We start from the raw sequence: 16,050 nt of genomic DNA, 5'->3' as shown, positions 1-16,050 counted from the left end.
TGAGGAATAGTAAAGAAAACTGAGAAGCACAATTTTGTCTACATATTTGAAATTTGTGTAAAAAATGCAATTAAGAAGTAGCTGAAGTCTAACTTTGATGATAAGCTATTATCACAACTACTAAAAACTCACTCAGTTCAATTTATTTTTATACTGGAAATTTACAACATCCATCCATCCATCCATCATCTTCTTGTGACCCTGACACTGCAGGGTCACAGGGATCTGCTGGAGCGTGTCCCAGCTCATTAGGGGCAAGAAGCAGTGGTACACATATATAGACAGACAACCATGCTCAATCACACTCACACTCACACCTACAGGCGCACAGGCAATTTATAATCATCAATTAACCTAGTACGCATGTTTTTGGACTGTGGGAGGAAGCCAGAGTACCTGGAGGAAACTCATGCAAGCACAGGGAGAACATGCAAACTCCACACAAAACCAGGACCTTCTTCCTGTGAAGCAACAGTGCTAACCACTAAACCACAGTGTTGCCCAAATTCACAACAGAAGATTCAAAATCCAGGTTCAAAATTTGTGTCACGCCAATTTACACAAAAAAAAACATCTTAAGGATCCCAACAGACTGCCTCTAATTTTCACCTCAGTGCACTCCTCCAACGTGAGGAAGCAGAAGGCGACAATGGAGAGGGAAAAAAAATGGCTAAAAGGACAAATAAAATAAAAAATCTCAAGTGGAAACAGACTCAGAGAGGGTGGCCATCTGCCTCGACCAGTTGTGGGTCTGAGATGACAGGAACTAGACCAACAAACACAGAGATGTCTGCACATGAGACATGTACAAAAGTGAATAGTTAACTGTAATAATAATGACTTATACATGAGTAGGCTATGAACAAAACAGTGAGGAAAAGGACCCATCACCTCCCCTAGTAGCTCCTCCTAGTAGTCTATGATTTAAGAAGCACAACCAAGTTAAAGCTTCATAGAAAAGGACTGTTTAAAGCCTAACCTTGAAGTTAGAGAGGGAGTCTGTGTTCCAAACACTAACTGGGAGCTGGTTCCACAGGAAAGGAGCCTGATAACTGAAGGAACTGCTCTGCTGGGATCTTATGGAGTATAATGTATTACAATATGATGTGTTGCAATAATATTATTATGAGTTCTAGGAAACAACAAGTCCCTCGAGGAAATTACAAGTAAGCTTAAGAATCTTAAACTCTATCCTGAATTTAACAAGTAGCCAATGACAGAGGCTAAGATTTAAGAAATATGATCTGTTATGTAAATCCTCGTCAGAAATCTGAGTGAACATTCTGGGTCAATTAGAGGGCGATCAAAGCAATCTTTAGACAACCAAAACTAGTCCAATCTTGAAATAACAAATGTTTAAGCCTGTTTTGTTTTTTTGGCATCACTCTGAGAGGTGATTTTCCTTATTTTTTCAGTGTTAAAAGGTGGAATAAGACAATTCAGAAACTTGTTTTATGTGTGACTTAAAGGAAACATCCTGTCAAAAATAACTCAAAGGATCCTCACAGTAGTACCACATGCAAAATGAATGCCATCCAGAGTTACTAAATGACCCAACAGCCCCTGAAGTCTTATCAGGGTTCAGTAGCAGCAAGTCTGCAGAAATCCAGGTATTTATGTCATAAAGACATGTTTGTTTAGCTTATTAGTGTAATCTGGATAGGTATAACTGAAAATCTGAATGAAAGTCCTAATGGAAGAACATATATGGTAAAAAAGTAAATGTTGGACAAAACACTGTGGGACACCATGAACAACTTTGGTGTATAAAGAAGGCTTCCCATTCACACACACTCAAATCTGTGGGATACAAACTGTATGTTTAAACTAACCTAATGCTCCTTTCATTTCAATAACTTGTTCCAGCCTCTGGAAAGGAAGTGTATGATTACTGGGGATTTTCAGAGCTGAAAATCCCCACTCTTTAAAATCTTTGGACACCATATTTTTCCATGAAGGATTTTTCTTAATTGCTGCAAACTGCTACTATTCTTTGTAGAGAACTTATTGTATCTGTGCAGATGGACGGAGATAATTGATTTATTTTTTTCATGACAACAATCACAACTTTCAAAGCTTTTTGAACTGGAGCTATGCTCGCGTTAGCGCCATGTTAAGTGTTATTTTGCAGACATTTGAGTTTGGCATCCGGGAACTAATGAGATTTGCTGCAGATTTTGTAAGAGCATCTGTTAATATGCATATAATTATATTTTACTCACTCTAAAAACTTAGTTTTAAAGTTTAAAGCTGAAGCAGTTTCTCATCCTGAACTTAAACAAGTAGGCTTTTATAGAAAGTTACGATTAACAGCTTAAATAGTTTTAAAGTACTTCATAGCCTGGGATCAGAAAGGAGGTGAACTGCAAATGACCTCAATAATAATAGATCCACTAATTAATATTAAGTAAAAGTCTTAATGTGTTTTGACAAAGTCAACAAAACTGAAAAGGAAGGTTTGTAGAGGTCCAATTTTAGAGAAAAGTATGCTCTCATCTGGACAATGTCTCTTTCAGGGAAAGTATTTCAGCAAGACAAACCGCGTACTGCATCACAGCAGCATGGCTTCACAGGAGGAGAGGCTGGGGGCTGAATTGGTTTTCCTGCAGTTCATTTCTTTAATAGACATTTGGTACATCATTAAATGAAAAAAAACACACAGCAAAGAAGGACCAGGACTGTTGAGCACCTAGAATCCTTCACCAGACGAGAATGGATCAACAGTCTTCGCCTAAAACTCCAGCCGCTGATTTCTTCACTTACCAGATGTTTACAAAATTAGCTAATATTTTCCATGAAATGCCATACTGTCTCCTACATCTGATATGTTGTTTATGCTATTTTGGGAATAAAATATGGGTGTATGAGATTCGTTGATCATTGCATTGTATTATTATTTACATTTATACAGCTTCCCAAAGCTTTTGGAATTGGGATTGTAGTTTTCAATATTGGTGGGGACTGGTAAAGAAAAAAAATACTGCATCATTCTTTTTAAAGGATGTTTTTGTGTCATAAACAGAGGGTTCGCTGCGTATATGGACAACTGAAATGTTATATATGAAAAATTAATGTGCAATGTGTGTGATTTCAAAACAGCTGTGCTGAGGAGAAAAAACACAGTATTCAAACTAGTAAGACTCTGCATGGATAAAAATAAAAGCTTATTGTAGACAGTGTGTTCTTTCTTTGAAGCTGTAGCAGTCCCTGTGATCCCAGATGGGAGTCTGGATCACAGGAGCCTGCAGGCAATACAGACCAACATGACCATCTCTTCACAAAAGACAGATTTGTTTGAACTCTTGAACTCCCATAAACTGTCAGTCATTGATATAATTAGCTAGAAAAAAAAATCTTTGGAGCTTGATAAATGATTTGTCATGACCATCATCATGTGACACCGTAACAGCAGACAATGGATTTAGTTATATCTTCTGCCATAATCATATCTGCATGGACTTTGAATACACAACGGGTGACTATGTATTTAGAGAATAAAGAAAAAGAGATATATTATTCCTCTGTGTGACATACTTGCATGTCCGTTGCCTTTGAAACCATTGCTGCCCCTTTAGGAGAGAGAATTTAGTGACTGTTTTTAAGACTATTGAATTCATGATTTCTTCAGCTGGAAGATATTTCAGGATTGTTTTACAATTAAGAGGCATCTTGTTCACCTGAATAGACAAAGTATTGCCGGGTAGAAAAAGAGCTTCTACTTCGATCGTTTCTGTATTTTGTAGTTTTTACAGAAACGATTCTTCCTCATTGGCCACGCTTCAGTTCTGCACTGGATATCAAGTCATTTGGCAATGTAGTTTTTCAGACAATCTTTCTGAATGATTCTGATTCAATGAATGAATGAATGAATGAATGAATGAATGAATGAATGAATGAATGAATGAATGAATGAATGAATGAATGAATCACAGTTCATCAAGTCAAAATTGTTGAAGGCAACAAAAATTCATACTGTGAATTTTATTACATACCCAGTATTTCACTTAGCTGTACAAACAATGACCTCTGCTGACCAAAATTAAAATAACCCCTCTCTGTAAAGTGTTTCAGTGTAGTTTTCAAATTATTTAATATTTAAGGCCCGAAAACGAGAGTGCAAAGACTCCACTGAAATTGCACTGTTTATTTATTTATTTTTTTTTACATTTTTTAATTTATGTATCTATATATTATTTTTCCCACAATTAAAATGGCATTTTTATGAGCTTTACTCCCAATCTGACCAAATATTCATGTACAGTGACATTTTTAAATTTTGGACATTGATGATTTATGTTTTTTTCATTTGCAATGAACGGTTGATTTTTGATTATTCTTTTAACCATTATTCCAGGATTTTCTGAATGCTGTCAGCACAGAGAAGCAGGGGTGGACATAGCATGTTTGGGGTCCAGACTGTCAACGGCCTTAACTCAGCCATACATTGTTTAATCTGGCCCAAAGTTGGTGCATTTGTTTGCAGTCCAACTCTGAACACGTCTGCAGTGTAATAAGGCAATGCAAGGCGAGGAAAGGCAAATTTATTTGTATAGCACAATTCAACACAAGGTAATTCAAAGTGCTTTATATCAACATTAAAAGTGGCAAGACACAATTAAAGTAAATAACAAATAAAATGATAAGAAAAGAGGTAGAATAATAAAAAGCACAAGTTGTTAAAAAGTAAGGGCAGTAGAGTACAGCAGGTAAGTATTTGATTTAAGAGTATGCTTCAGTAAACAGTAATGTTTTTAGGCCTGATTTAAAGGATCTACAGTTGGAGCAGACCTCAGGTCTACAGGAAGTTTGTTCCACCGGTGAGGAGCAGAATAACTGAACGCTGCCTCACCTTGCTTGGTTCTGGTTCTGGAACCACAACAAACCAGATCCAGATGAACCTCAGGGGTCTGGGAGCTTCATAGGAACTAACAGATTAACCATGTATTTTGGTCCAAGACCATTCAGTGCTTTGTAGACCAGCAGTAAGATAATAAGAGGGAAAACATTTAGGGCCACCTCAGATTTTCTGTGTGATCAGAGTTGCCCACCCCTACCCGAAGAGATCCATATGCTCATATTTGATTATGCTCATAGCACCCCGTTGTTGTGAAAAGAAGAATTTACCGCAGTTTTTACATATGCCCTACTTCTCAAAATGTTCAGACAAGTAAAACTCTGAGAAAATACTTAAACTGTTGATTACCCTCACAGATATAAGAAATAAAGCACACCCATTAAAAAAAAAACTGATGGAAATCCATGTCAAGAGACTGTAAATGTTTGGTCATTTATACCAGAACGTCAGCATTTTGTTATTTTATATTTCAATGATGTATAGGTGACTTTGATGGGAACACCAAAGGTACTTTATAGTGACATTTGCCAAGAATGTGACGGCACCTGGAGGCCGGTGGCCACAAGTGCGAGGGCCCGACCAACGCTGCTTGCAGCTTTAATTGTTCTTATTTTTATCTTCTTTTTGATGGGTGATGGTTCAGTTAAGATTTTGATCCACCGCTTCCCTGTTGAATATCAACAGTTCATGTCTATCTTACGCAATATAGAGGCTGATAGCTGATAGCTGAAAGAGCTTGATAGGCATTGCAATTTTAAAGCTTAAAATGTGCAGATAAATCTTATCCTACAAAACACTGAAGATTTATTTCTCATGAATTTCCACCGGCATTGCACAATATTTCAGCAGCTTCAGCTCAGCAGGGAGTAAATAGTACAAAGTGTTCCTCTGAAACATAATTAAGAATACATTTTACAATTTAGACGTGTAAGTGAAATTTATATTTCAAATCACAAGTTGTGTAAAGGCATTCTATTCTATTCTATACCACTTTATTAATCCCCATTGAAAATTAATTACCACGGTCATTTATTGAATTAAAAATATGATTATTATTACTTGCATATCTTTAATCCTCAGCTTCACTTTAGCTGTTCCTTACTGGATCTGCTGGACTTCTGAGGATCTCTAAAACACTGTTTTTCTGGTTCAGCTTCAGCTTGCAGACAACCACACAATGTTCAAGCCAACTTTCATTTTATACTGCATTCAAAGTTGATTTATGACTCAATTTTCTGAGTCAACCCCGCCCCCCCACCAAACCATAATAGTGCTGTGCTTCATAATTGAGGCTCTTTTCCTGAAAAGATGTGTTCAAACTAGGTGCTGAAGAACTCAGTCTTTGATAAGATCTCTCCAAAATAAAATGTTTTAGAGAGCCTTTTCTTCTGTATTTACTGGTCTACATCTGTTGAAATTATGTTTGAGCAATATCTTTCTGATTGTCGCACATCTACTTCAACACTCGCTGTTGGATAAGAAACATCTTCCTGTCGTGAAATGTATACTGTATATTCTTTTTAAACAGTCTGTACTGTAATTAAATCTGTTGCAGTGGTTCTATTGTATTCTGTGTTAACAAAATCAAATGTGTAAATAAAGCACTGCTGTTGTTGAGCAACAACTTTTGTGTAAATATCAATATTAGTAGATACGCTTGCTTACCAATCTAGAGGAACTATTGCCATTTCTGCATTATATTTTAGTGTTTTATTTGCTAAGATGAAAATGTAGAAAAATACTGAAAAAGTATGTTCCTACACAAATTGCAGTAATGTCTCTCCCCATTACTTCAAGGTAATCCCTTCCTGAGTGTGGCATCAGCCCATCCAGCTCTGTCATCGGCTGTTGCTTGAATGTAGATTCCTTTACAGCTCCAGGTATTTGGCATGTTTAGACATCCATCGGCAGTTGTTGAGATGTGGGAAAGCATTTATGGTGTGATTTGTTCCCATAGTGCCCACGTGCAACTACTGTCATTTGCCATGGACCAGTCTTTGAACTTGACAACAGGAACATTTGACTTAAAGTCATGAAGAAAGTGGACTAAATGTTATATCTCACATACCTGACCTGCAACAAGTATATTCCCTCTGCCAGGGTAGACTCCTCTTTTGCATTTGAATGTATAAAAGTGGAGGGAACAACGATTAATTTATGTAGTTGTATAAAGTGGTATTACGAGGCCTGACAGTTTGCCCCCAATCGTCAACAAGCATCCAGGGTGTCCTGGAGCTTTCCAGGCTGTTCAAGCAGACAGCTTCAAAGGTTGACTCGTTACGTTTGCCAGGACTTGGACTGAACTCCAGCAGAGTTCAAGGGATTCTCAGGCTGCAATCAGTCAGCCAAAAGTAATTTCAGCAACGACATCAGAAAAGATGGATGAACAAAGTTTATCAGTTAGCGTCATGGCTTAACATGAGCAAAGCCAAGAAAATTAATGTAAAGTAAGGCATATTTCAACTAGTTGCAGATCTTGGTTGGTTCACCATTTATCCATTTAGGATTAACCTGAGTTGTGCTGCGTCCGCTCCAACTAACACGGCCGACTATTCAGAAAACCTTATGGAGGATCGCACAAAGGGATTTACATTAATTGTTTTCTATTTGTATTATTTAAAGAAGAGAGAATATAGGTAAGGAACAATATTAATCTTGAAGTGCAACTTTAAAATGGGAGATTAAAGATTATTTCTATTGTTTTGGATTTCGTAGAGCAGATATGTACAAAATATTAAACTTCCTTCAAAAAAACTGAAACATTAATCTGTTTGTTTGTAAATTTGCAGTTATGGATATAGAATTTAGTTTAATATTAAGATTGTTTGGAATCGCATAGTATTTTCAGTGGCTCTTTTAAATATATACTTATATGTTTAATATGTTTAATATGGCATCAAAATGTGTTTTCTTGATGCTCTTATGTTCATATGATTTCTTTTTATCTAATCCATACAGATGATACCTTTAATAATTGAGTAAAGAACTATAAAAAATCAAAAGTATATATGCAGCAAATTTTATTCTAATTTGATTTATTTTAATGTATGTCATTCATATAAGCATATTCCTGTATCTAGCTGCTTTTAAGTACATTTAAAAGCTCTATACACTGAAAACATAAATCTAAGTGCATGTAAATATAACATATTTAAATCTGTGATATTAACAATTAAAAATGAAGTGTGTTGCTTTACATGAATACATCTAGTTTTGAACTTAATCTGCATTTGTTCAAAAAACAAGACATTGTGCATTTTTTCCTTAAAAAGCTGTATTTATGTAATCCCAGGCAATCTTTTCATTTACACACAAACAATAGGCAATGGTCTTGTTGTATTTACTTTTTTAACAATTTTAATTTATTGGGCAGATTGACCAACGTTTAGATGAAACATGCTTTATTTGTTTAAGTAGAACACCACAGTAAAAAGTATCTTGCTTGATCTACTTTAAAAAAATGAAGGTAACTTTTTCGCATGAGATTTTTATGTAGATCTAGAAAGACTTTGTATAAACTACTTAATTTTTAGTATGTACAAAATTAATTTGCAAGTAAAGTCAACTTAATTTTGGCAAGTAAAGTCAACTTAACACAATTAAGTTCACTGTACTTGCAAAATGTATTATTTACATACAAAAAATTAAGTAGTTTATACAAAGACTAGTCTTTCTTGATCTACATAATAATCTCATGCAAAAAGTTGACTTGTTTTTTTTAAGTACATCAAGCACAATATTTGTATCAGTGTACTGTTGGGCATATTGATAATATATAGAGATGTGAAATGTAGTTATATGATATGAATACTTTATTACAGACTCAAAAGGTTCCAAATACATAAACATTACAGGTCACACATTAAAATACATGCAAACATCTGTTCCAATGTTTCCATAGTCCAGATGTGTACCTTGTATCACTCCGTTTGATGTTAGTGAGTGCAGTTATTAGACAATTTTCTGACTCATGGAGTCGATACATACATTTAACATAACATTTCTCAGCAGAGCATCCGGTGGGGACATAATAAATTAACAAATAAAGTGCTTGCACTTGTCCATCTTGGAAGCTTAAGGAGGATCCTGAACGCATCATTATATGCTACCTGCAACTTCCTTAGCATGGCGGTGTTATAATTACACCAAAGGTGAGCTGTGTAAAGAGGTGTACAATATGCTATGAATAGATTTACCTTAACATCAGCACCTAGTGCACCCTGTGCTCCTACTTGGTTATTTTTCTACTATTCTTTAAAAACCACACAATATGAATTAAGTTAAATTATGTTTTTCCGACTATACAGTGTTTACTAGATTGCCAACATAACTAAAGTTGCCCTTGTTGCAGCATCTCTCCTGTCATCCTCTCTCTCAGCTCCATCGGAGAGCCGCCTGCGTCACTGACGTCACTGACGGAGAAAGCCGAACAGATCAGACGAGCGCTCGTCTGGTATGTAAACAAGGTCAGGCACTGCAGCAGACACAGACCAAACACTTCGCTAAAGCAGGACCACTCGGCTTTTTTCCAACAAGAGAAGCACAAAGCTTCAAGCAATTGATTGCAGGTAAGCTGCTTTTTAGATGGGCGTTCCGATCTACGGTGTTTTTGAAATATGACGCACTGCAGCAACTAAATTATGTGACCTTAGCAGAAGAGATATGCAAACAAAGTGGTTATATTGGTAGGAATAAGAGTTTACATGGTTTATTGGGATTGTCACTGCAGCTATAATGCCGCAGAGTCCCTGGGCAGGTCTGTATTTACCTATTTTGCTGTCATCAGCTGTTCTCCAACTGGGTCGCTCTCATGCTGCAAAAGCTGCACTGTCATGTTATCCCACAGCATTAATAAGTCTGTTCTTGTGGTGCATTTACCTGTTACCTTTCACTTGATTTGACATGTATTTCTTCCTTTTAGCATAAAAAAGTGTATTGAACCACAATATATTTTTATCTAAAAAAAAAAAAGCTGCAGTTTAGTGGAGCTGTATGGGACTGGTACTTACCTGCATTATACAGAACTGCAGATGCCCAATTTATTTGCATGAAATGGGGTGAATTGGCACGAAAGCACGGACTCCACATCATCTGCAGTCTATTTCAGATCAACCATTTCAGATTGATCACCTAAACTCCTTTCGTGTCAATCAGAAACAGACCGAGCCCTTGTATTATTCCGCAGATGATGAGGGGGTAGAAAGTGAGAGAGGAGCAAAAAATAGAAAAAGACTGTAGAAATAGAGAGGCTGACTCAGGACACGGTCAGACTGGCAGCTGAAGGGGATGCGCTGGAAGGATCCAGGCCCTGTCACGTCTCACAGTGACTGGCTTTATTGCTTAATTCTGATCCAGGTCGTCATCAGATTGGTAACAATTTGTGGTGGAGCTGTTATTGGTGCCTCACTTGAGATAACACAATCTTCTCTTCATTGTGTTTATTTTGCCGATGCTTCCCAGAATCCGTAGCCACAGTATGCACCTCCTTCAGGTTATGCTGTCTGAGTCGCTATGTGACATTTCCATCACATGTTGTTTAATGATCCCCAGGGAACGCTGATGTTTTGGAATTAAACATTAGCAGCCGTCCCGTGCAAAGGCTGTCTCTTTCAAAGGACAGCCACTGCGATGAGATGCCCTTGAAAGACAGAAGACCAGAGCTATGACTAAATTAAAGCTATTACTCCTTTGAGTTTATAAAAATGTAAAAGTTCAACATAAGAAAATCCCCCCCGCCTCAGACTGATGTGATGTTTAACCACAGCAGAGTGATCTTACGGTCAATGAACATGTTAACAGCAAGTAAAGCTGCCAACGGTCACAGATGTTGACACAAAATGAATAATGGAGGTCATGCTTGTGTATTAATCTCAGTCGTGATATTTTATGAATTCCCTTTGTTCGTCTTTCATTGCAGGACGCTAGCACACAGCCGCCAAGATGATGCAGTGTTTTCACTTCATGGTGGAGCCGGCCAAAAACTTCACGGCTAAGATTAAGGTAACTGTTCTTTTTTTCCTTTTGTTTTTAGCTTCTAGGGAAACATGTTTAATGTTCACACCTCTTTTAGGTCACCTTGATACTTAGCTGACTTGACTTTATTGCGCCGCATGACTACACATCTTTTCTCGGGTTAATTAAAAAAAGAAAAAGGTCAAGCGTATGCATTGAATCTGGCTGCAGCTGCTGTCCGTTTTCCTCTTACAGGACAGATCCAGGGTGAGCATTTTGATCAGGCTGTGACAGCCTCCTCTTCACACCAACCTTCTTACTTTCTAAAACAATTATCAATCAGCACTAATGCATTATTTTTCCAGAGAGTTCTTTCCAAATAGTTTATTGTTAGAGACCCATTAATTTTGTATTTTCCACTCAGGAATCACACAAAAGGACAAACAGGGAGAAGACGGAGCCTCTGGATGAAGATCAGCAGTTTATTTTGGAACTGGCAAGAGATCTCAGCCGAGTGTGCCAGGTACGAACCTCTGTGTGCACCATGCACAAGATTAATGGGTTATCAACATATAGGAAGTGTTTTAATCCACTTGTTCGTAAGCACATTTACAATGTATGAAGAAAAAAGAACATCGGTCTGAATAAATGATGATGTACACAAATCCCACAACATGTGAGTGCAGACTGGACTCCTCCAAGAGCGCGTTTTTAATATTAAATGTTACAAAATGTTCTTCACTTCTCTGAATTTCCTATTCTTTCTCCAGGTCTTTCTCCATGTTAAAAAGATTGTATTTTTTTATAGAGTGTTTTCTCTTTTCATTCGAATGTTACATGGCTTTTTGTGACTTTAAAAGATCTGTAAAGTCTCAAATCCTCAGGAAAGTTGGCTACAGCCTGCATTTCTACAGCAGGAGCTCTCAACATATACCTTTTTTCTGGTCCCTCACATTCCTACAAAGTTCAGAGGAGACCCTGGCTGCCTTTCACTTCAATTGGAAAAATCTGCACTTCTTCTGCACTTTTGGACTGAGAATTGGCACCACTTACCTCTTAATACCAAAACCCTTACTAAAAATAAAAGTATTGGTTTTAAACGCACTACTTATGAACAATAATTCTTGTAAAACTGGAGATCAATTACCAGCAGTACTGTTTTCTAGCCATTTTGGGAAGAATGTGTTGTGCTTTGGCTTGCTTAGCAATTAAGACACTATTTTGCCATTGTGATATCTTCAGGCCTTCTGTTTTGCATTCAACCGTCTCCTTTTATCGTTGTCCTGTCAGAGATCAGCAGTCCTGGAGTACATCTGGAACCAAGAGGATGTCTGGCCAACTCCTCTCTGCAAGGTCTTCATCCTGCAGTGGGCATACATACTGGAGAGCAAGGTGCTTTTTTTTGAGAGAAATAAAATCATATTTTTTTTAGAAAATATAGCAGTATGACTTCTCATTCTTAAAATTCACTAAACTATGTGTCTGCTTGTGTGCAGAAGAAGACCCTGCAGACCGATGGCTGGCCAGAGATGGATGAGACCAAACTCTATAATCTGGTGAATGTACAGGACCTCCTACAGGCCAAGAATGTGGTTCTCAACTGGGTCATGGATCTGAGAGCTCAGCCTGAGGTGGGTAGCCTAGATCTGTGGAAATCATGTTTCCTTTAACCTCTGCTTGATTAAAACATGTTATTTGATCATCTTGCAGCAAAGTGTGTGGCCTGGAGAGCCAGTGGCAAAGGTTCTGGAGGACCTACAGTCAGCCTGGCGCTGGGGCCGCGCACCCAACCTGATAACCGCCATGGAGCTGGTCATGTGGACTCTGATGCTCCAGCGCCCTGATAAGGTAGGAATCTGTGTTACATCTCACAGAGTATAAGTAACATCTTGTGTGTTTGCAGTTCATCGGTTAATCTTTCTTGGTTTGTTCTTGTAGGACATGATACCACAGCAGTGGCTTCTGTGGAAGCAGAAGACTCAGAAGATTGGTTTGTAAATCAAAACCACACAATTTTTGTTGTCTAAAAAAATGAAAAGTTCCTTTCCTGATTCGTTTTATTGTCCCTCTCCAGGTGCTGTATCCTACATTCCTCAGCCAGGTGAGGGAGACTTGTAACTGTTAATCAACATCCACAAAATAATTACATTTTTAACCAGTTTAAAACATTACATGGTACTAACCCCTCCATGGATCACCAACTCATTTTTTTTTTTTTTTTTTAAGATTTTTTGGGGCTCTAGTGCAGTGGTCCTCAACCTTTTTTCAGTGATGTACCCCCTGTGAAATATTTTTTCAGCCAAGTACCCCCTAACCAGTGCAAAGCACTTTTGGTTGTAAAAAAAAGACCTAAAACAGAGCACTGTGCCATCAGTAACTGATTTATTAAACATAAAAATATTGCTGCTACGCTTCAACCATGACTCCATCGTTGGTCCAAGTGATTGACAGGTGAAGCCAGGTGATTGACAGGTTAGGTGGAACCATCCTGGTGTGGGGGAAACTCTGGGGTTTTAGGATAATAAGTTGAATAGCCTACTCCTGAAGATAAAAATAATTTTATGACTTTAGACTTATATTTTACTCAATTATTTATGAAATATTTATTTTTAAAGGATTTTTGCATGAATGCTACTTTTTAAATATATGTATATTTTGAAATCTCACGTACCCCCTGGAGTGCCTTCACGTTCCCCCAGGGGTACGCGTACCCCCATTTGAGAACCACTGCTCTAGTGGCCCTTTATTGAAGTTGCAGACAGGAAGGGGGTAGAGAGAGAGAATGGGGATGACATGCAGCAAAGGTGCGAAGGCCAGGATTCAAACCTGTTACCGCTGCAGGAGGAATGTAGCCTCAATATATACGAGCTTGCTTTACCCACTGCGCCACCGAGCGGCCCAGAAATCCCATTGCTCTGTTGCTGGTGGCGGTCCACCTCTGACAGGATTTCCCAGGGTGCACTGGTTCTGAGAGAGGAGGCAGAAGAAGAAACTTCACCTGGGGATCAGAGGATGGATTTCAAGTACAGGAGGGTCACACTTCTCTACCTCTCTGGAAAAGCTTGTTCCTGAGTGTTGGAGAGAAGAATCTGTTCGATAGACAAGCCTGAGCTTCAGAAAGAACAATGTGTTTTTTTTAACCCAGTCTAAGGGCACATGAGCACTCCTTTATTTGTTCAAGGGCACTTGAGGTGTCAGGGAGCTCGTCCAACTAGTCTCAGGGAAGGCTTGTAACCGGGCCCTTTGCTACAAACCCACTTGTCCCTGAACTGCTGCTTTTTGACCTGTCCTGTTCACAACCTTTATGCACAGTTTCAAGCTGCAGCCAAGATGTAGAGAGTTTGCAGTTTGGTGATGTTAGGATTGCATCTTTACCTTTTCCAGATGATGTGATTGTCTTGCCTTGGGTGCTGTGGGGGCACTGGGGTGGTTTTCCACAGAATGGGAATGATCAGATTTGTCACCTCAAAGTTTAATGCCACAGTGCTCCATGGGAGGGGAATGACTTGCATTCTCATTTGGAGGAGTTTAGACGTCTCGGTGGGGTCAGATCAGAGTGTGAACATCTTTTAAATTGATTGCAACACAACTATATTATTCCACTTGCAATGTCAGAGATGTTTTTCTCTTTCTTTTTGTGTTTGCAGTGTGGGACTGGATCACAGATGCTGCAGGTACAATAAAGTTTTTTTAAATGGAAATATGAATTGGTAATGAGTCTGGTTGGTCAATCCTTGTTACCTCTCCTGCAGTGGACGTGGCCCTTGATCTGGACACAGCGAACCCCGATTTGCTCATTTCCACTGATGAGAAGAAGATGCGCTGTGGCTTTGAAAGGAAAGATATCCCTAACTACCACCAGCGTTTCGACGGCTGGTGGTGTGCCCTGGGACTGGAGGGCTTGGGCTCCGGCCGCCACTACTGGGAGGCAGAGGTGGGAGAGCGTGATTGGCGGCTGGGCGTGGCCAAAGAGTCCGCCCTGAGGAAAGGCTTCAAGTCCCTGAACACAGACACGGGGTATCTGACCCTCCGGCTGGAGAGGGGCACTGAGCTGAAGGCGCTGACGGTGCCCTTCACTGCCTTGCCGCCGGGTCTCATCCCCCGTAAGGTGGGCGTCTACCTTGATTATGATAATAGCCAGTTGTCCTTCTATGATGTAGAAAAACACACGCACATTTACACCTATAATGAGACCTTCACCGACAAGCTGTTCCCTTTGTTTGGGACGGTGGAGATCGGTAAGGATCTGGTGATCAAGTCTCCATTGGTCAAAACCCACTGTCTCTGTCCTGCATCCTGCCTGTGGGGTTAAGTTTCCCTCTGTACGCTCTTCCTAGAGGACCCAGTAGACATCACGATAGAGTATAACCAATCAGAATCAATAAGAGGAATCCCTGCGTTAAAGACCATCATTGTGCTGTGGTATAGCTCCACTATGTGACCACTCTGTATGCTGCTACGGCTTTAATGTTATTGCTGCTACCGCCTTCTCACTATATGTCTATCCATACTGTATTTTCATACATTTGAGGGGAAGCTGGTTGTTTGACTTCTATGTATTGTGCACTACTAATCAACAATGAGAATGCACTTCTGTGAATAATAAATAAACCAAATCAAGTCTTCATTTTTGGAATGTCTTTATTAATAGATCCGACTTCACACCAGACCTGTAATTGATGTGTGAAAATCACACATCAAGAATAACTCAGCTGCAAACAGTGAACAAATACATCTTTACTTCAAGAGAAATCTAAAAAGAAGTCTAAAAAGTCAGTGAAGCATAAGTTTGGATAATAATAATGAAAAGACACATTAAACTATTGTATTACTGAAGTCTTATCTTTACATTTATGGGAACGTCCTCTTTTATATGTCTTGTATTGCATTGCAGTGAAAGTATCCTGTGTCAGTTGCAAGATACACTGATGTACTGTTACAAGTCGAAGAATGTAACCCTGCTACACCCTATATATTAACACACCAGTGACAAGATCCAGTTCAAGAGCTGGTTAAAGCACCTGTAATAACCAAAGTAGCTCCAATAAAATGATACATAACAGATGTAAACTTACAATTCCAATTTGAAAGATTTTGTGAGATTGGAAAATCTAAATAAAAACATAACTCAGTGATTTGCAAATCTGATAAATCCACATTTTATTCAAAACAGAGAAACACAGAAAACATACCAAATGCTGATAGAGTGACACTTTGGCTATTTCAAAGTTGATACATTTTAT

The 16,050-nt window shown here is 38.6% G+C and overlaps 1 protein-coding gene across 1 annotated transcript; it reads left to right on the top strand.

Moving 5' to 3' along the window:
- The first annotated feature begins 9,273 nt into the window (after positions 1-9,273).
- Positions 9,274-15,432, top strand: si:ch211-120g10.1 (butyrophilin subfamily 3 member A3). Its single transcript, XM_061711441.1, has 10 exons — positions 9,274-9,423; positions 10,773-10,855; positions 11,232-11,330; positions 12,098-12,199; positions 12,304-12,438; positions 12,518-12,655; positions 12,746-12,797; positions 12,882-12,908; positions 14,455-14,481; positions 14,560-15,432. The coding sequence occupies exons 2-10, from the start codon at positions 10,796-10,798 to the stop codon at positions 15,117-15,119; spliced, it is 1,200 nt and encodes a 399-aa protein (XP_061567425.1). The 5' UTR covers positions 9,274-9,423; positions 10,773-10,795; the 3' UTR covers positions 15,120-15,432.
- Positions 15,433-16,050: the final 618 nt, after the last annotated feature.

This window comes from Cololabis saira, chromosome 21, assembly GCF_033807715.1.
Source record: "Cololabis saira isolate AMF1-May2022 chromosome 21, fColSai1.1, whole genome shotgun sequence".
In the NCBI taxonomy this organism is placed as follows: domain Eukaryota; kingdom Metazoa; phylum Chordata; class Actinopteri; order Beloniformes; family Belonidae; genus Cololabis; species Cololabis saira.
The sequence above is the reverse complement of the archived record's forward strand: the minus strand, read 5'-3'. Positions and strand labels throughout refer to the sequence as shown.

Excerpts from the sequence above, each read along its gene's own strand:
- si:ch211-120g10.1 (XM_061711441.1), top strand. The coding sequence starts at position 10,796 with ATGATGCAGTGTTTTCACTTCATGGTGGAGCCGGCCAAAAACTTCACG. Across the intron at positions 12,439-12,517 it reads ATCTGAGAGCTCAGCCTGAG|CAAAGTGTGTGGCCTGGAGA; the intron begins GTGGGTAGCCTA and ends ATCATCTTGCAG. Across the intron at positions 14,482-14,559 it reads CTGGATCACAGATGCTGCAG|TGGACGTGGCCCTTGATCTG; the intron begins GTACAATAAAGT and ends CCTCTCCTGCAG.